At 38.4% G+C, this 21,590-nt stretch overlaps 1 protein-coding gene and 1 long non-coding RNA gene across 2 annotated transcripts in view; one reads left to right on the forward strand and one right to left on the reverse strand.

Annotated features, from left to right (window-relative positions):
• Positions 1 to 4,999: 4,999 nt before the first annotated feature.
• Positions 5,000 to 21,590, reverse strand: part of LOC109270672 (uncharacterized) — a 79,071-nt gene continuing 62,480 nt past the window's right edge. The window contains exon 6 of the long non-coding RNA XR_008424581.1: positions 5,000 to 5,593. This is a non-coding gene — a long non-coding RNA (uncharacterized LOC109270672). The remainder of the gene's footprint in view (positions 5,594 to 21,590) is intronic.
• On the forward strand, positions 21,348 to 21,560 carry LOC109269695 (60S ribosomal protein L38-like). The gene has a single exon (XM_053909061.1). It carries the CDS (start codon positions 21,348 to 21,350, stop codon positions 21,558 to 21,560), a length of 213 nt encoding a protein of 70 aa, XP_053765036.1.

A 21,590-nucleotide genomic window follows, 5' to 3' on the forward strand; every position in this document is an offset into this window, starting at 1 on the left:
ATACACATATGTATATACATGTGTGTGTGTATATATATATATATATGTATATATATATATATATATATACCATTATTTTGCCTTCAGAATACCTTGTCTTAAAACCATCTATGTCATTAATACGTAAACCATGACATTTAACCCATTAACCCATTACAACTAAGATGATCATAAAAGTGAATTTGGATAGCTTTGTTAATTACAAACTTGCTCTATATTTGATATCTGGAGTTGGAAAACAAAATTAGTTGGAAACTAGTAACCAAAGAAACCTCAATGATATCTTCAGGGAGTTTAAAATTATAATCTTTAATAATTGATCTTTTCATGTAATTCTATCTTAGATCTATGTCTAGGTATCTTTAACTTTTAGGTTCATGAGCTTATTTATCTTCTTGCTAAAGTTCAAAATCTAATTTCTAACACAGGTTACTTACTGTAATAAACTCTATGAGCTTTAAAATGACAAGTTGAAAGATACAATTTTTTAGAGTTATGAATTAATAGCCATATATGTCAAAGACTTTGAAAGTGCCAACTTTTTCATATTTATAGATATATTATTGAAATGATAAAAAATGAACTGCGGAAAGAGGAAAGAACTGAGAACCACATATAATGAATCAAACATACTTAACAAGACACGTACAGACACTTTGGTGTGCATCTCTTTTATTACGTTACATTAATCAAATACTGCTAAAGACATCCATCTGAGCAAAGTGTCACGATAATATTCTATGAAAACATTCTTTTGAAAAGAGTCCGTCCTGACAGCCATATCAACTATATTGTCTTAAGTGATTGTCAGACCCCCATTTCTCAGAAATTAAGACAATTTATGTGTATATCTTCTGAGCTCCCTTCTCTCCCTCCGCCTGCTGACTTCCACCCCGCCCCCACCAAGGCTGGCTTTTTAAAAGAAAATAATTTAATTAGAGAAAACGCACAAACTCTGGCAATGACTCATAAAAATCTGGCTTGAAATGATTTAAGTTTTTGTTTGAAAGCATGATAGCAATTCTTCTCATTTTTAAGGTTTCGCAAATTACAACAGAAAATTCTGATTATTTAGCAACACAATCAATCTGACCTTAAGAGGATTTTTTTCCCAATGTAACATAGTGATGATGATTGTACATAGTTATAATGAGCTATCTTTTCATTTTCATACTGATAAACTCCCTAAGTGTTGCACTTTTTATACGTAACTCTTCATAATGTATGTTTGGATTTCTCTGTTTAAAGTCTATTGTTTTCTATTAGAGTACTACTTTATAGAGAATGAAATCTATCACTTAATATTCTATTGAATATTGAGGTGAACACATATAAGAGCAAATAGATGAAGGAGGTGAGTGACACCTCAGGATCTGTAGCCATCGGGCTACATAAAAATCATGGTATATTACTAAGTTCCTTTTGTTATAGTCAGGTATTTCAAGAAAAGTAACAATGATATAATAAAAAACACAACTTCTCTTGTCTTTAAATAGGTCATGTAGCTCAACTATACATTCAGATAAGATTCATAGTTCTCTATACTTACATTTTGGTTTTGCCTTTTCTAAATTAAACTGGGTCTTCAAACAATTTAGGTACCTATTTTATTTTATTTTATTTTATTTTATCCTGAGGGAGGGAAAAAAAAACTTCAAAAAGCTTCAGAGCTAGACATTCTTCTTAATTACTATACGACTGAACAATCAAACTCTGAACACTGGAAGCTAGTGGCTGAATAAGAGACTGATTTTAATATCTTTATTTTTAGAGAAACTATGTATAAAACTGATGGCTGGTAGAAAGAGGATATAAGTGTCACAAACTGCTTAGGCAACTATATATAAAAAGCATTTGGAAAAGGGGCAAATTAAGCCAACTGCACCTTTATCTCCGTATAAATTCAATTTTCTCTTTCAGTTTGAGAATAAAATTTTTAGTACTTATATTATCCCCTGCCCCTGGAGGTGAGGGAGTGGGGGGGAGACCCACCTAACAAATAAGAACAAATAAGAGGGTAATTTTTCAATTTGATGTAATGTGATGTAGTTAGAAACCACTCTTCTGAAATGACAGTAACTGCGTAGAAAGAAAATCCAAGGTAGACCTGATGATTTTTTCAGACTATGTTGAGGCCACCTCCAAAATCTGGCTCTTTACTAAAAGACACCTATGCAAGTTCTTTCTCTTCTAGTCCTCAGCACGGTGACCAGCTCCACTTTTTGCCACCACTCCAATACTAACCTAGTAAATCCTATGTATGACTAATCTCTATTAACCTCGATCTGCTAGATGATTTCTTACTTGTATACATAAAAATGACCACCTGGTTTAAAAAAAAAAAAAAAAAACCTGAATTTACTTGACTCTAGCTTTTGAACTTTTTTCAAACTCATAACATAATTACATTAGTGTTCATCAGAAACTGTTTAATCTGGAAATAAACTTTACCAGGAAGTTTGTTAATTTTCTTTAAGTATTCTGGAAAAGCATAGAAGGTTTCAAATCAATATAAAGCATATTTATGATTTGGAATTTAACCAGTGTAAAGCATGTATCTGGCTATTAAGTCTCATGACCACAATCTATTCATGTGTGCTATATGAAAGATTCATAAAAGGGATAATTTAAGCATTTTTCTCTAATCCTGACCACAGTTCCACAAGGTAAGTACATTGCTCTTAATTTACCAGTGACGAAATGGAGGCTGAGTTGGATGGAGCTTGCCCAAGGTTATACTAGTAAGTAGGCAGAGCCCAAATTGAATGAAATCTAGGCCTTTCCAGCTCCTCGGCTATGTTCTTCAGAGCCTACTGGACTGCCGGCATGAGGGACAGTCAGTCAATTCTCCTTAACAATGACTTATTAGAACCAGTGAGTCCGTGCTCAGAGAAGTTCTCCACTAAAATATGTTTGAAAGAGCCTGAGAGAGTTGGCCCAAAGGGGCCTTCAGCATTTAGGGAAAAGCTCAAAACCAGGCAGGCATCATGTGGGACTATTTCCTAAGATGTCATTCTTTAACTGTTTGGGCATAAGAAACACAAGAAAATTCTAACAGCCAAATAACACTTGTTGAATATGTAAGCCCACCTTTGCTTTCTTCCTCTTTGCCATCTAACAAGATACTAAAAGAAAAGGTACCAAGTAAAAATATATATAATTTAAAACAGACGTCAGCAACTAGCAGCCTGTGACCTAAAATCAAGCAGTGGTTTTGTTTCCCCTACACAAAGATTTTATTTTTTCTAATTAGTTTCAAAGCTTTAAAACAGGATATTTTCCCATAAAATTCCAGATTTCTGGCTCTTCTTAAGAATTTAGGAAATCTGGAGGCAAAAATATACAATGGGAAAAAGACAGTCTCTTTAATGAGCGGTGCTGGGAAAACTGGACAGCTACATGCAAAAGAATGCAACTGGACCACTTTCTAACATCATACACAAAAATAAACTCAAAATGAATTAAAGATCTAAATGTGAGACCTGAAACCATAAAAATCCTAGAAGAGAACAGAGACAGTAATTTCTCTGACACTGGCCCTAGCATCATATACGTATTTCTAGATACGTCTCCTGAGGCAGGGCAAACAAAAGCAAAACCAAATTATTGGGACTACACCAAAATAAAAAGGTTTTGCACAGTGAAGGAAACAGTCAACAAAACAAAAAGGCAGTCTACTGAATGGGAGAAGATATTCGAAAAGGATATATCCAACAGGGGTTAATAACCAAAATATATAAAGAGCTTCTACAACTCAGCACAAAAAACAGACAACACAATTAAAAAATGAGCACAGGACATGACTAGACAATTTCCCAAAAAAGACATCCAGATGGCCAACACACACACGAAAACATGCTCACCATCACTCATCATCAAGGAAATGCAAATCAAAACCACCATGAGATATCACCTCATACCTATCTGAGTGGCTAAAATCAAGAAGACAAGAAATTGCAAGCTGGCAAGGATGTGGAAAAAAATGAACACTTGTATACCGTTGGTGGGAATACAAATGGTACAACCACTGTGGAAAACAGTGTGGAGGTTCCTCAAAAAATTAAAAATAGAAATACTATATGATCCAATAATTCTACCACTGAGTATTTACCCAAAGAAAATGAAAACACTAATTCAAAAAGCTATATACAGCCCTATGTTCACTGCAGCATTATTTACAGTAACCAAGATACAGAAGCAACCTAAGTGTCCATTGATAGACGAATGGATAAATAAGATGTGGTATGTACATACACACACACACACACACACACACACATGCATGTACACAGTGCAATATTATACCGCCATAAAAAAGGATGAGATCTGCCATTTGCAACAACATAGATAAAACCAGAAGTATTACACTAAATGAAATAAGTCAGACTGAGAAGTATAAATACCATATGAATTCACTCACATGTGGAATATAAAAACAAAACATAACGTATGAATAGCCAAACAAATAAAAAACAGAATCAGACCTATAAATACAGAGAATAGACTGATGGTTGCCAGAGGGGAGGGGAAATGGACAAAATGGGTGAAGGGGCGTGGGAGACACAGGCTTGCAGTTATGGGATGAGTAAGTCATAAAGATAAAAGGCACAGCATAGGGAATATAGTCAATAATATTGTAATAGTGTATGGTGACAGATAGTAGCTACACTTATGGTGAGCATAGCATAACTTATAGAGAATCACTATGTGTACAACCAAAATTAATATAATATTGTACATCAACTATACTCAGAAACTTTTTTTAAAAGTATTTGGGAGACCTCTCTTCCCCATATCCATATCCCAGCAATTGGCTGGAGCAGAATGCATTTCATTCAAGTTTATTTTTTTTATTTTTTAAAGTTTATTTATTTATTTATTTATTTATTTATTTATTTATAGAAAAAGAGAGAACTCATGCATGTGCATGAGCAGAGAGGGATCAGAGAGAGAGAGAAAGAGAGAGAGAATCCCAAGCAGGCTCCTCACTGTCAGCACAGAGCCCAATGTGGGACTGAATCCTAAGAACTGGGAGACCATGACCTGAGCCAAAATCAAGAGTCGGATGTTTAACCGACTGAGCCACCCAAGCACCCCTCATTCAAGTTTAGAGAAGCCACATTCTCTCCGGCTCACCATGACCCCCTCCCTCCATCCCCTTCTCAAAATGTTCAGTTATGTTACTCAATTGTGCCCTGTATGGATTTCTGTGTGTGAGCGCTTGTCTGAAGCATTTATAGGATCCTTAGACAAGTGATCCAGTCTCAACTTGGCATAGGCTCTTTGCCCGGCCGCTCTTGCATCAGCACCAAGGGCTCTCCATGATGTTGGGGAAATCTCACAAAAGAGAAAGAAGTAGGTTATGTCAGGGAAGTAAAATCTGGCTTTGTGTAATTCATTTTTCTTTACAAACAAGCTGCCATTACTCTCTCCCTCCCAATTTTCTAGTGCAGAGGCTGAAACTAAGAAGGTTGGTTGGATTCCAGAGCAGCAAAGGATTTCTCCACAGGCACCATCTTTCCCAGTAGGAGCAGCAGGCTGGTAAAGTAACCTGCCAATTCTCAGTGCCTCTCCGGAGTCCCTCAGAGAGGCCCTGCGGGTAAAATAAGCAACAAAAGGGGAGATACCCTGTTCAGAAAGAGATTCCCTGGTTGTGTCCCTCCCCTTTTCTCCATTCCCATCAGTAAAGCCCCCCACAACTTTCCCCCTCATCCAGAGTTTTGAAAGTGAGCACTCAGAAACAATTAGCAGGTGATTTCAAGTCATTACCTGCCTGCCACGCTAATTACTAGCCATTACCTGCCAGCAGCACGCGGTTTTGTACAGTTTGTGAGACACAGGAAAGGTCTACTTAACCAGAAGGATCGTTTTTCTCGTTCTAAACGCCAGCATTGGCAGCCCCAGCCCCGGTGCCTACCAGTGTTACGTACTGATCAGCTGGCGCTCATTCTGTAAGGATTATCCTCGAAGATGTGCACACCCGCATCTTGCATGGAAAAGGCCAGAGGGACATCTATAGTCCCTGTTCGCTTCAAATTTCACATCGTTATATACTAAGGGGGGAAAACCCCGCAAATCCCCATTTTGCAGTTTCCCTACTAAAACGACTCTGGAAACATAGAAAATACAGAGTGAACACAACTCTGTCACTTTAAAAGTACATTTCCTAATAAATCTGGTTTTAGATTGCCATCTCTTATTACCCATCAATAAGATAAACCTTCCACTGCAATCCTAATTTCCACTTGCAGAATGGGTATTGCTAATGTCTGTAAATTATGCACGTCTCTATTAAATGAAGGTCCATCAAAAATTGTCATTTCTAATCCATACTGTATATAAATTGTGACACAATGGATAATTAAAATTTTTAATGCTTTTCAGTTACTTTTTAAATTGTAAAGAGCCCCGTTCTACTGCTTTCCTTTTAAGTTTAATTTTATGTTATTGTGCACCAGCCAGTCTCAGCATAACAAACATGGGAATTTATAGCTTTTAATTCACATAATTAAAGCCCCATTCTTTTACTCTTCCGTGTCCTGGCAATGAACACAAGACATACCAGGTATGTATTTTGTATTATGTATTTTGCCTGAACTTTGAGGATAATTTGCACGATTTTCCAAAGTGACACTTCCTTTTTATTCAGCAGCTTGAACATAAAGACAGAACACTCTTCTGACTGCAAATCTCGCAATTATACCAAGTTATGCTTTGACACTGTTACCACAGGCAAGTGGCCAAAGAGCATCCACAGTCAAAATATCTAAGCAAGTTAACAAGCTCCCTTTACTCTCTACAGAGCGGGAGAAGAAAGGGAATCCAACCCCTGAGAGATGTTAAAATGAAGGAGAAAAAAGCTGTTGGTGTTTGTTAAAGAAAATGGTGTCAGTGTCTTGGGCTGATCAAGGTGTCGAATCTGAGGCCCTGACAGATGCCCAGGCCTACGTTTGACAGGAAGCCTTTTTCCAGGTCAGATCTGCTTTGATGATCTCAACTAATGAATGACTCGGGTCTACAAGCCCACGCGTTGGAGCTACACCTTGCTTTCATGTTTGGTCGTACTGGTCTGCCCTCCCTCTCACCTCCCTTTCCCTCATCCCTTGTAAGAGTGCATTTTGCCTCCTCTTTTTTCAGTTCCATTTTATAAAATATCACCACATTTACCACACGGAAGACATCGAAACTAATTAAGTAAACTCCAAAGAACTATTACAAATCATTTTGCTTCAGCCAGAGATACTGGATTTAATTAGGTGAATCCGTGTTGATGGGGTACAAAAACAAAAGCTATCTCCTGTTTGAAAAGGTTCAGGCCCTATAGAGACCCAGTGTTCCCACTATGACACAAATAATAATTGAGCACTTCTTAAAAAAAAAAAAGGCAGGCATGAAAAGAGTTTTCTGTTGGAGACAAAAGCTTTCAACTAAGGTTTGTTTTCTCTTTTTGCCAGGTGATTCAAAAAAAAAACACCATCTACAAAGAAATAGCTAAAACCTACATTGATATCATCCCCATGACACGGAATATAAAGTGGTTCTAACAAGCATCATTTTTGCAAGTGATTAATCAAAATCTATTTAGCCGGTCATCTTCAATAATTATCAACAGACTTGCTTAAGAGCACAATGAAAATAGTTCATGTTCCCCAGGTTACCTCTCCATCAGATAACAACTTTTCTTCAACATATAAAACAAAAAGCTCGAGTTTAAAGGCAATATAACTGTTAAAAAATGCAAATTTTAGTGTGATAATTTGTTATAGAACAGGGGAAGAGAAACTGTAGATATTACATGGCTCCACTTTGAGCACAGTCTCGTGAACTGACATGAACCCTATTTCCATCGTTAACTTGGGAACGTGTTCTTTTGATATATTGGCAGTAAATAATATAAGATGGGGTAATTATTTTTGAATCCATCTTTATCATGAATTAGTTGCCAATCTCTGATATACAGACACATTGGATCTTAAAAGAAGATAGTATTCTTTCCCAACAGTTTACCTCTATTAAAATATTTATTAGATGAGATGTTGAAAATGTGATGCCATTTGTTAAATTCTTACACCACAGACTTAACCGTGGTGTAACATCGTCAAACTTCTTAGGATGATGAAAAGTTGTCATTATAGCCTTGACTCTTTCTCTTACACACATGCACACAGAAACATACACGTAGAGGTTACGAAGGAAAACAAATACATGTTGGTTTCCATATGATAAACAGTAGATCGCTTTTGATTCTAACTGGTATTTACGGTTTGAAGGAGTTCTGAATAATGGCTTTTTTCTATGCCGTTGTTAAACGATTTCCCTGGAATTTCCATCCAACAAACGCACATAACTTCCTATGGCAGAATAGCCTCAAAGCAAGCCTGAAACAGTCGTGCAAGTTACCAAAAAGGCCAATGCAATATTTCCCGAGTTTAAGCACACCTCCAAATTCCTTTCTTCAGCTCCTAAAATGTTGAAAGGAAAATAATTTCCTACGTTGGCATTTAAATGGTATCGTTCCATGTGAAAAGAGTTACTAAGACATTTGTTGGAAGTCAACAAAAATAATTTGGACATATTTTGGACTTATTTTATCTGACTCCTCGACATTTAATTTGGTGTGAAAAACGGCAACGGTCGAAAACAGATGTTAAGGGGCCAAGTATACAGCAGAGGTCAAAACAAACATAAAACACCGCTTCCATTTCTAAAAGAGGGGGGAAAAATGATTCCTCCAGCAACAGGTTCTACGTTCAACCTGCTTTTTTATTGTTCTGCTTGGGATATCTGTAGACTGCACAACGCAGCGCTGTCTGCTGTACAGCAATACCTCTCAGCACTGGTAATTTAAGACTTTCTTCTCTGTAATACACTGAACCATCATAACCTGTCTCTTCCCATTTAGTTTAACCTACAACCACCACATACTGATTTGGCTGTGTGTGGCTTTTTCTATTGCCATTTATTACTCTGCTCGACTCCTGAAATTCTGTTTGCAATTTAAGGCCACAAATTAGAAGCGTAAGTCATCTGTTTCCTATAATCCCCCTGTCAGGACTGGAATCACATTTGGAGCTCAGCACTGAGTCTGGGCCTGGGCCCTTACAGACTTTCTGATTGGCTGGCCTCTCTAAAAGCTGCAGTGGACTAAATAAAATGCTCTGGAAAATAGAGCTTTTTACCCTCCCCTCCCCAAGAAAAAGGATGAAAGAAAAGAAATCGAGTTGCGAATATTTTTCTTCTCCCTTACATAATTCTCAAGTCAATTGTTACAATGGTAGGTTGTTGGTTTGTTGGGGGGTTTTTCCCCAGTAAATAGCACAGCTGAATATTATTCTTTAAGGACAAAATGCTAAGCATTAAAGATTCCATGTGAAAGAAAAGTGGAATCCTGCTTCAACCAGCTACGTATTTTTGCCACACACGGAATATCTTTTATAAGTCCTGCCATGTTTCCTACAAAACACATTTTTTATATTGCAGATGTACTAATTAGCTGGGTATTTTTTAATAGTGTCATAGATCTTTTGCTAAACTAAAAATCTGTGAAATCCTAATCTACTCATTCTACCACACTTTGCCTTTTAAAGTATTTTGTCAAATTTCACTTACTTACTATCCCTGGATTTTATGGAAACTTTTTCAAGAAATCAAATACGAAATTAGTTTATCCTTTGAAAACACAGTTGTCCTTTAAATAACATAAGTATTTCAAAAATTTGGGAATATGACTTTCTTCTTTCCTTTTTTTCCTCAGTTCTTTTTAACAGATTTCCAACTCTCCCTGCTGTGGCTTTAGACTCTTTCAGCATTTCGGATTTTGAAATATTTCCATTTTCTTTCTGTCCACTTGCAGTGCGCAACATATCAGATTATGTATTAAAGACAGCAAGATACAAAATACAAATGGAAAGAAATACCAAATCGCAACATCTAAAACCATACTCTGAGTTCTCAGTGCAATTGTGCACTGCCACTGGGCTTTAAAAAATCATTAGTTAACAGGAATAAAATCCAGCAGCCTGACTCATGTATATTAATATACTTGTAGTAGCTATACCTGGGCCAAAAGGTTGGAAATAAATGGATCAATATTAGATGAATGCCCCCAAAAGCAGAGTTTGTATTTCAGCAGAGAACAGAATTCAACTGGGAAAATTATATATGTGGTGCATGCTAAATTTCGGCCAAAAATAAAAATTAAGGAAAATAATAATAATAATAATAATAAATGATTTTAAGAAAAACAAAAGAATTTAAAGAGAAACAAAAGAATTAGAATATTAAATCATTTTAAAGGTATGTGATTATTTACAGAACCACTTCTGGAAATGTTTTGTGCTCCTGTAACTTAAATTTGGTTTCTTTTTTTTTTTTTAACATCAATTTTTGCAGGCTGGTAGTCTATAGCATGGCCCGTGATGTCTGGTAATTTAAAAGAAACAAAGGAGGAAAACTCGCCAAGACGTTGAGGTTTAAAAAAAAAAAATAGCTACTGTACATGCGCACTCTATTTTCTAGTTTTTTTTTCAACTATACTTTCTGTGTTGCAGATTTATTTAATAAACAAATGCATCTTCTGGGCCCATAATACACAAATGCATGCTACTGTTAATTCATTTACAGAATGCGCCGTGATGGCCCCTGAGCAAAAGAGCAATCTTGTTATAATGAATGTGTACTATTCTTAATAAGCACACTGTAGCAACGACCCACACTGCACACAAAAGCACACCCAAACCATTTGGTTTGTTCCCAGAGCTCGGACACCAGCACCACTATTAAATAGCTGTGCGCTGGGAGAGCAATCCAGTATTGGCATGCAAATGAGCGCACGAAGAGGCCAGATGCTGCTCTTTAGAAAGGAAAAGTGCCTCAGCTCAAATTTGGTGGTGGTGGGGGAGAGAACCTGTGAAAGTTGCAAGGGCAGGGCAGTTAGGAGATTGTGCTCTATCCTATTTCTGACGAGGTGGGGGGAGCCGCCGGTGGGATAAACCTAGGACAGATGAACTGAAAAGAACTTTCTGCAAACACGGGAGCATTCATGCACTCGTTTTTCCATGGGTCCCCTAGAGATTGCCCACCACATTTTTGGTTTTCTATTTTTGTTTTGTTTCTTTGGGTTGTTTTTTTTTTTTTTTTATGTCTTCCTCTCAGGTCCAGAATGATGACTCTTGTATTGAAAACTTGAGACACTTCATCTCTGCTTTTTTAAGTCGACAGTATCATTATTCATGAGAGTTCAATGATTCTTGGAAGTTTTATCATTTCAAATAAAATATGAGGTTACTGAAAAGAACGTGAACAATTTTTCTCCACATTGGCTCATCATAGAGTTTGGTGAGCTTTCATAATTTGTAGTGGGCATATGACCCATTAGTGGCTGTCATTACCTTATCATAACATTTGACTGCCTTGAGGATAGAGTAGGAAGGAAGCCAGTACTCAAGAGACTGAAACTGGCCTTCCAACAACTTTGGTAGACTGTGTTCCAACCAGAATCAGGACATTGTTTTGCCTGTTGGCTCATTTTTCATTTTCTCTTCTTCTCAGTGTTTCAGGAGTCATTGATTCATCTGACTTCTTAAAGACAGTAGGATATGATAAGGATTGAAGTCATGGGCATGTGTTTTGAGAAAAGGACTAAGGAAAAAGCAGCAGAAACACCCATACATAGTAAAATTCACAAGGGTAGATAAAAGGACTCCTGTGACACTGCTAATTAAAATACACAGGTGTAATATGCCTCCTTTCTAACAATGGCACTTGGGGACAGGAGCTTCCTCTACCCTCATTATTAATCACGTAATAATAGTGTTCACCATGTAATTCCAGTAAACATGTCTTGAATACCTACTATAGGCTGGATGCCGCACAAAGCTCTAAGAAGAGCTGTATGTCATGGGAGATAAAATGGTACCAGGTAGTGGCCAAATCTACACATTAAACCTCCTGATTGTGGGTGATTAATTATAACTCCACAATAAACAAATCTTCCATGCAGAAATACTGACTTTAGTAAAAATAAAAATGGATGTAAAAATAGCCAGTGAGATTATGTCGATTTTTTTCTTAGTTGATTATAACAGTCTCTAAATTTCTGAGCGGCCCTTTCCTGTTAGTCAAGTGGTCCGTAAAATTCACCCAAACCTTAATAAATATGTACTGAGCACTCTATCAGTTTCCTAAGGCTGCCTAGGTAACAAAGTATCACAAATCGAGTGGCTTAAAACAACGGAAATGTATTCTCTCATAGTTCTGGAGGCTAGACATCCAAAATTGATGTGTTGGCGGGGCCACACTCCCTCGGAAACCTCTAAAGGAGGATGCCTCTTGGTCTCTTCCAGCTCCCGATAGCCCCAGGTGTTCCTTGGCATTTGGCCACACAACTTCCATCTCTGTTTCTGTCTTCACCTGGCTGTCTTCCCTCTATGTCCCTGTCTCTCTTCTCTCTTTTATAGACACCAGTCACATTGGATTAGGGCCCATCCTAATTCCGTATGATCTCATTTTATCCTGATTACATCTGCAAAGACCCTATTTCCAAATAAAGTAACCCTCAGAGGTACAGGGGATTAGGACTTTTACGTTGTTTAGCTGGGGGGCACAGTTTAACCCATCACAATCACTTACTAAGTACCAGGCACTTGCACATGGGAATTTTATCAGTGTATCGTGGAAAAGTTCTATGAAATCTGTTGTGGAATTCACAACAAAAATGTTGTTGAAGACATTCCTACTTCATCCTAGAGAGCCATCTGTCTGCACCCTCAGGAGAATATGTTCTCAGGACTCCGCGTGAGGAATCATCGAGCTTCTTTCAATTGTCTTCGAAACACTTTAGATGCTATTAGTCTCCTAACTGTTCTTATTTCTCTCTTTGAATTGGCTGCTAGCAACTTCAGAATCAAATTTGGACCCACCACAAATAAGGATATAATAACCTCATGATTGTATTTTATATGGTGAACTTTACCCAGTTCTAGCTTATTTTTCTACTTTTTATTTTCTTGTGCCATTTACGTGGTTTTTATCTTGTCGGTGCGTTATTGGAAATGATACTTAGTGATTCATTTTGAAGCAAATTTATTACAAATAATTATTACAAATAAATGTTTTAATTAACTAGGATAAACCCAAGTGAATTTGATTTTCTCTAAAGCAAAAGTAACTTAAAACTGAAATATATATAAAAAAACTGAAATATATATAAAGAAAATACATTCCAAATACTAACTTACCTGTTCTTAATGAGTGTGAATAAGCAAATATTAATGACATACAATAGAACATTTATAAGCTAGGCTGAATCCTCATGTAATATTAAAGTTTGAGGGAAACATTTGAAACAAAGTTTCTGGAAACTTCCGTGTGCCTATAATGAATGAAAAAGAGAAGACCAAGGGGCTAACGTGATCACTTGCTTTAGGTATCCAAAGGAAGGAAGAGACATTGTATTCTCAGAGTCCAGATTAGTATCAATAGCTATAGAATATCACAAGCCAGAGTGAGAAGAACTAATAATTCAAGATGATCAACATATGGAATGATTGCCCCATTCTCAACTCCCCATTATTAGAGGTGTTCAAGCTAAAGCATATCATCAGTCAGGGATCTGAAATAATGAACCTCAGCGTTGGTAAGAATTTGGCTTAAGGAACCATATTTCCTTCCATCTAAAGCCGAAGGTCGATGATTCTACAGTTTATTTTTAGTAAAAACATACTGCCATCATTTTATTATAATTAGAACCATTTAAGCAATTCCAAAATTTATAATGATTTCACATTTAGAAAAGGGTTGGATGTAGTCACCAGTCGTACACCCAAACTTCCTTTCTACAATCTAACTGAATAACACAGCCACAAGGCATAGAATTTGAATAAGCAGGCTATATATCATCTCACTAATTTTAAAAAGAAACAACTGAATTTTAGCAAGAAAAAACTGTTCAATGACATGCACCAAGTCTATAGCACAACCAGAATTATAAATTGCCAGTCCTGAGATTGCAGTAGAGATGTAGCCACACTACTTCCAAAGAATCAGAAAACCATGACAACCTTTACCCAACCACTCAACGCAAAACATATGTGACCTCTCCTTATGCAATAGCTAGACATCTAGTTTCCAAATCCAGTCACTGAAAGGCACAGGGTAACCTTGTGGCTGTTGGGCTGATGATTTTGAATGTGGCTCCAGGGTCTCATGACTTTCAGATCACATCCATGCACCTTGGCCATTGTCATAATTAAATGTTTCCCCTACTCACACACCAGTGAGCCAAATTTCCATTTGGCGGGATGATAGGACTTACCTGGGCATCTCCCCCATAAACATGTGCTGTTCTCTGCTTTGATTCCTGGGGTTTCTTTCAAATGCCTGCGCACTCAGTTTAGTAGATGAGATCAGTATTCCTTATTCCCTTTCCCTGATGGATAACAAACTACTGCCACAAAACCTGAGTGGTCCCTCCATGTTATTTCTGGCTTTCCCCGTGATATGCCGTGTAACTTTACCCAAGTCACTCGTTCCTTCTATGGGTAGGGTCCTTTAGTGGTAAACTGGAGGTGGTTAGTCTTACCAGATCATATTCAGGAAACACTAAAGTCTGCACAGGAAAGTTCCTATAGACAAGGGAAAGCATTATCATTACTGCTGTTGTTTTTGACTACTATAGTTGCAGAACTTGAAGATTTAAGGTCTCCTTGCAGATTTCACTGTGGCCTTCAGAATCTGAGATTTAATTTTAAAAGAATGAAATTTCCAGTCTGCTTCCCAGGGGTAACTGTGAGAACGTATGCTGACAGGCTGTTGTCTTCAGAGGCAAAATCCAGACACACTAAGACAATGCCACAGCTTGAACAGGGGTGACCCTTCCCCATTCATCTTAATGGAGTGTTAAACTTGAAGCCTAATTAGGTCCACTTAAATGCCAACATTATTATACTTTTCTCTGCTTATCTTCATACCAGAAACAATCAACTAATGCACTCATTTAATCTGAGTGCGTGCAACGATCACATCCAGACACCCTGTCATTTTGATAGCCTCCTTTGCAGTCATAAAAGTACAAGTTTTAAACTTGCACTTGGTTGTTTTTAATTATCCACATAATTAGATTACTTTCTATTACCTTGAAATTTTAGAGGTGAGATTGTATACCCATACATATGATGTTTGTAAGGCAGTGGGGCCTGATCACTATTCCCATAATGAGAAGCTAGTATCAAACTTGCTCCCAGGATAACAAACTGAGATGTGTTAAATGAAAGATCCCACTCCTGCCCTTCAGAGAAGGTTCACAGCTTCATGGTTTATCCTTTGTGTATGTGCCTGAGCTTTCTACATTCCCTTTCTGATTCATCATTGCTGCGTAGACTCTATTTTAATGTGTAACTCCTATAACAAACCTTGGAAGAAACGGAAAAAGAATTAAAAATACATACATAAATCCGCACTTGCCTGTTCTGTACCTAGGAGGCTCTCGATCTAGGCTCTCAATTCAAAGTCCTTGACTACCTTATAAAAGATCTCGTAAAAGTGTATTTATTTACTCACGGCTATAAGGAGATTAGTCTGTTTTTCTTTGATGGTCTCTGTGCCAAGATGGCATACAAGAAAATTTTTGCAAGTTCGTCATGCAGGCTTAGGGATAAAGACATCGGTGGGTGTCTTCAAAATAGGACAAATTTCTTATCACTCTGCCCACACACTCTCCCACCTAAAGCCATACGTCATGTACCCTAAGCATCTGAAGGTCAAAGAATATGAGGCTTGGAGGAATATTTCCCTCAGATGTCCATAATAGACGTTGCTAGTGTCCACCTTCGTTTCCCAACCACTCCTAGACCTATAGAAAACTATGTTTCTTAGCCCCTTTTGCAGTTGAGCGGGGCTGTGACTAATTCTGAACAGTGGATTGGGATGCAGAGGTCACTTTGAGGAGGAAACACTTAAGAGCCAATGCATAATCCCCAATGTTCTCTTTCCCTGCTTAGACAAACCCTAAAGCCCCACGTTGAGAGAAAAGTGTCATGGGATAGAAACAGCCCAGAATGCTTGGTTTCCACACAGAGGACCCCCCCCCCCCCCCGGAGAGATGCCTGGGCCAGCAGAAGGTTTGCATGACTGAAAATTATACTATTTTGGTTAACCGTTGGGATTTTAGTGTTGTTTGCTGCTACAATATTACCTAGCCTATCTGGTCCAAAACAATTTGTCAGAATTAATTTCCAAGCCAAATCTCACTAGATGCACTCCCATATATAACTGTCATTGCTACCTTTTTCTAGCTCCAAATACAAGAGAGTGAACAAATGAAGTTTCAGAAGTCACTCCAGTCCACTGATCTCCAACTTCCCTCCTCTTCTCGTTGTTGATTCCCTTTTGTTTTATACTTTGATCTTGAAATAAGTGAATTAAATCACATCATATACTCTTTTCCACCAAGAAAGAAACTTGGGAGACAATGGTCCCTCACAATGCCCAGGGCATTTCCAAAAACAGAACATTGGCATTCAAAACCAAAGCTAGAGTCAAAGAGGGTTGGGGAAAAAAACCTTAGGTAAAACCCTGAAATTCAGGTTTGCATTATCCAAGTAAGCACCAGTATAAATGCCCACTAGCTAGCTGCAGAAATATGGCACTGTCCAAAGAGAGCCACTGGAGAGGATTGGAAAAACAGAAGTTATACAGAATCTTGGGGCTTATGTTAATACAAATATCAAATTATATCTGAATTGAGCTAAGCAGTATTTCGATTGAGCCTTTCAGAGGGTACTTGCAAACAACTAAATATTTAAAACAATTGGGATGCCTGGGTGGCTCAGTCAGTTAAGTGTCCAACTTCAGTTCAGGTCATGATCTTACGGTTCATGAGTTTGACTCCCATGTCAGGCTCTGTAGTGACAGCTCAGAGCCTGGACTTGCCTCAGATTCTATGTCTTCCTCTCTCTCTGGCCCTCCCCCATTTGCACTTGCTCTCTCTAAAATAAATAAACATTAAAAAAATTAAACTTATAAAACTATTGCTCTGAAAACTTTGAAGGCAAATAACTAATTTTTATTTAGACAGGAATGTGTTTGTTATATTTATATTAAATCAGATCATGCGGTCTTTAATACTTTCTGACTTCAGAAGAAGTTTGTTTCCTACTCACAGACTCAGTCATGCAAACTCCCTAACTGATCCATGGATAGTAATAAGCTCCAGTGGGGACTGAAGAAGCAAAGCGAGTCTTAGAGAGCCTTAGTAAAGAAAGGGGTGAATGTTCGAGATGCAGATAAAGGGAAAATCTACTGCTAGCAAGAACTGGGCAAGCCGCATGGTTAGGAAGCCCTAACCTGTGAGTTAAATAACAGTGAGGATCTGCTTGGCCCCCACAGAAGATGGCCAGCCAGGAAGACCGTGTGCAAAGTGGAAGGCATACTTACGTAGGAGTTCTTTGGGGCTGGGAAAGCAACTAGCTCTATGGCCTTAGGAAAGTTAGTCGTTCCTTCAGGTAGAATAAAAATACCTACCTCACAGGTTAGTATGTCGATGAAAATTTGAATGAGATTGTGCACATAAGAGTGCCTGAGTGGCTCACTTAGTTAAGCATCCGACTCTTGATTTTGACTCAGGTCATGATCTCATGGTTCATGAGTTCAAGTCCTACGTGGGACTCTGCTCTGACAGTACAGAGACTGCTTCGGATTCTCTCTCCCCCTCTCTCTTTGCCCTCCCCTCCCTCAAAATAAATAAGTAAACATTTTTTAAAAAAGACTGTGCATGTAATATTCCTAGTACACTGACTATATATAGTGAGTTTTCAGTTAATGTTAATGAACTCTTATTAGATTGCATGTTATCTAATTTTTTTTATTTTTTAAAAAACTTTTTATGAAGTGGGGAGGGGCAGAGGGAGAGAAACAGAGAATCTCAAGCAGGCTCCACCCCCAAGAGTAGCCCAACGAGGTGCTCCATTTCACGACCATGAGATTGTGACCTGAGCCAAAACCGAGAGTTAGACACTTAACCAACTGAGCCACCCAGGTGCCCCATGTATTTTCAATTTTTTTTATTGAGGTATAACTGACATATATATATTTAACTTACAGTAATAAAACCATAGGCACATAGCCAATAATAATAGTATTATAGATGAGTTCCTTCAATAATTGTGTTTCTCTGAGTGAAAAGGGAGACACAATTCTGACATGTCTTCCTCTGATCTCAATACCCAAGTGGCTCTCATAGTGTGAACATTCCCCAGGGACATGTGAGTGATATAATGGGATTTGGGGGAAATTTTCACCATTTGGAAATTTATCCCTAAACACTGTACAATGTTCAACTCTGCTGTAGTAAGGAGTCCTTGTACTGCAATGTGTGAAGGATGACTCACAGTTTGCTAAGCATAATTTTTATTTGTTCCCTCCCCCACCATGCAAAACAACATGATGTTGCAAAGAATATAGCACTGGGATCAGCAGAACTGACCAAATTTTCAAATTTGATCACCATTCAAATTTTAGCTTCGCCATTAACTAGTTCTGACACAAAAGCCAAGTCTTGAACCTCTTCGAGCTCCCACTTCCCCATGGATAAAAGTGGGAAAACCTCAAAGGAATGTAGTGAGGGTTAAATCAAATAACACATGCAATGTGTCCAGCATGATACAAGCAAAAATATGAACTCTCTTCCCAGCCCCATAAATCCCAGAAATTCTAATACAGAGTTCTCAGAGCATTGTCCTATTCGTGTGCATCTCTCTCACTAGATCAGGAGTTTCCTGAAGGCGGTAGCTAGGATGTTGCGTACTTGTACTCCACACATCTAGAAGGACAGAGTTAGGAGTTCCGCTATGGTAGAAAGAGAAACAAAGAGTGATTATTGGTTTCTGAGCACAAGTGAAATAAACACAACTGTATTATCTCCCAGAAGCTTGAAAACACCATTCATAAACACTGTCTCTACTCACCTACCTCAACTTCTCTCCTCTGTGTATCCCAAAGGCATCCATTCCTACCATGCTGATCCTGCTTTGGCCAAAGTCCCCACTGACCTCCATGTTCTCTGTGTTCTCTCCCTCAACCTCTCAGCATTATTTGGCACAATTGACTGCCTTTCGTTGAAACGCTTTTTTCTCTTGGCTTCCATGACACCATGCTCTCATGGCTTTACTCTGTTCAGTCTCCTTTTCTGTCTCTTCCTCTTAAAAAAAATTTAGGGTTCTAAACTTTGTAGTGGTCAGCTCCTTCCTGACCCTCTTCTCCATCTACACACTCTCACCGGTGAGCTCGCCCATTCGCTTATTAGATAGTGAGCACCACCCAAATGCTAACGGATCCCACATCTTTATTTCTAGCCCTGATCATTTCCCAGAAATCCAAATTATATAATCAACTGTTTCTTGAGGTCTTCACTTATATGCCAAATAAATCTTTCAAAACTCACACACATAAAAGAGAAAGTGTGGTTCCTTTTTCCCCTTTCCAATTGACTCCTGCCCTAGAAACCTCCATCTTGGTAAGTAGCACTATTCTCCCTGGACATTGAAACAATTCTCAAACTTTAATATATATATGAATCACCTGGAGGTCTTCTAATTCTGTAGGTCTCTGTTATAACATATGATTCTGCATTTATAATAAGTTACAAATGATGTGATGCTGCTAGTCCTCAAATCACATTATTGAATAGCAAGGACCTTCGAGGTAACTCTTAGTGCCTCTGTTTCCCTAGTGAACATTCCCCACACATGTTCTATCAGTAATGCTTCATCAACCAAATTTCTTCAGAATCTGATTATTTTCCAACTCACAGCACCTAGTCAGTACCACCATCATCTGTCTCCTGGACTATGGACATAGATTCCCAACCATTCCCCTGTTTCCACTTGGTCCCCTGCTCTGTAGGATGTTGTGTCCACTGCAGCCTTAAAATACCAATCACATCAGATCACAACTAGCCAAAGTTTTGCTTTTTTTTTTTTTTCTATCACACCTACAATCAAATCCCATCAATGACTTTAGAGTAGCCCCTCCCTGTCCTTCACTTTCATTTGGCATCACTCACGCTATGTCCCAGGAAGATCCAGCCGCAGTGATCTTTCACTCTTTAAATTTACCAAGCTCACTCCCACCTTGAGGTTTTTACACTAACTGTACTAGCACTGCACTGCTTGAAAGACTCTTTGCCCTTGAACTTTCACAGGGTTGGCTCCTTCTTGTCATTCAGATCACAGCTTAAGTGTCATCCAGAGTGACCTGCCCAAACATCCAATCCAAAATAGCCACTCTGTAACCTGTCTCTTGATATCAAATCACTGTTTTATTTCTCTGCACTTTATTTATGCTATGTGATATTTTTCTGTATTATTTATTTGTTCATGTTCTGTCTCTGTTCCCTCTTCCCTCCCTCAATCTAAATCCATGCTCATTCTCTCGCTCTCTCTTCCTCTCTCCATCTCCCCCCACCTGCACTAAGAGGTAAGCCCCACAAAAGCAGAAACTATGTCTACCTTGTTACCAGTCAACCACCACTTGATGTATGATTGCATGAGTAAATAAATGATTGAATGAAAAGTTCTGGAGTCTATTGCAGAGTGAGAGGGGATATGTGCCTGCCTGCTGTCTGGGCTTTCCACTTTGTCCTGCAGGATCCTTCTTAATTTCTTCTCTGAGTCCACTCAATTCCACATGGTATACTTAAAAGTGAAGATAATCATCTGGGTGGGGGGTTAGGCTGTCATCATTTTTGTCATCAAAGGACCTTGGGTTTCATAGTCTCTACCACAAACACTAGAATTCAGCTCATTCGAAAATGAGCCAGCTAGATTCTCAACTAAAAACAGCATTCCCTCTGAGCATGGACTTCATTTCCATGACTCTCCACTGGTCACTTTCAAAAGCTATACTTAACTCCACACCCATTTATTATTTGAGGGTGGCAGGGGTTGGAGGTTGGAATGGAGCTTACTCATAGTGATTTGAAGACGTAGTTTGATAGGATTATTATAACATACATGCGTGGAAACAAGGCCGTTCTGATGGGTCACAAAGTGTGGTCCTCTAGCCAGTGGTATCTATATTACCTGGGAACCTGTTAAAAATGTAAATTCTCAGGCTCCGCCCCTGACCTGCTGAACAGAAACTCTGGGAATAGGGCCAAGCAATCTGTTTTAAAGGTTCACTAGATGATTCTGTCACATGCTAAAATTTGACAGCTACCAACTTAAACCATTCACATATTCCACCATGATCTTCCATTGCTCAGGAAAGTTGGTGATCTCAAAAATACTTTGTCTACCCCAGCCTTGCAGCTCACTGCGCCAGGCACATGTTCTCCTGTGCTCCCCATAGCCATGCCTCACAAAACTGATGAAATCAAGGACCTTCTGCTCAAAGCCAGAAGAAGCGATGCCAACACTGTCAAGGTCAAGAAAAATAAGGATAATGTGAAGTCTAAAGTTCGATGCAGCAGATACTTTCATATCTTGGTCATCACAGCCAAAGAAAGGGCAGTGAAACTGAAGCAGCCTCTGCCCCCCAGGTTGGCAATAAAGGAGCTAAAATGACCCTGGCACTGATTTCACTGTATTAAAACT

The sequence above is a fragment of the Panthera pardus genome, unplaced genomic scaffold (genome assembly GCF_024362965.1).
Source record: "Panthera pardus isolate Hobbes unplaced genomic scaffold, ASM2436296v1 HiC_scaffold_10, whole genome shotgun sequence".
Classification (NCBI taxonomy): Eukaryota; Metazoa; Chordata; class Mammalia; order Carnivora; family Felidae; genus Panthera; species Panthera pardus.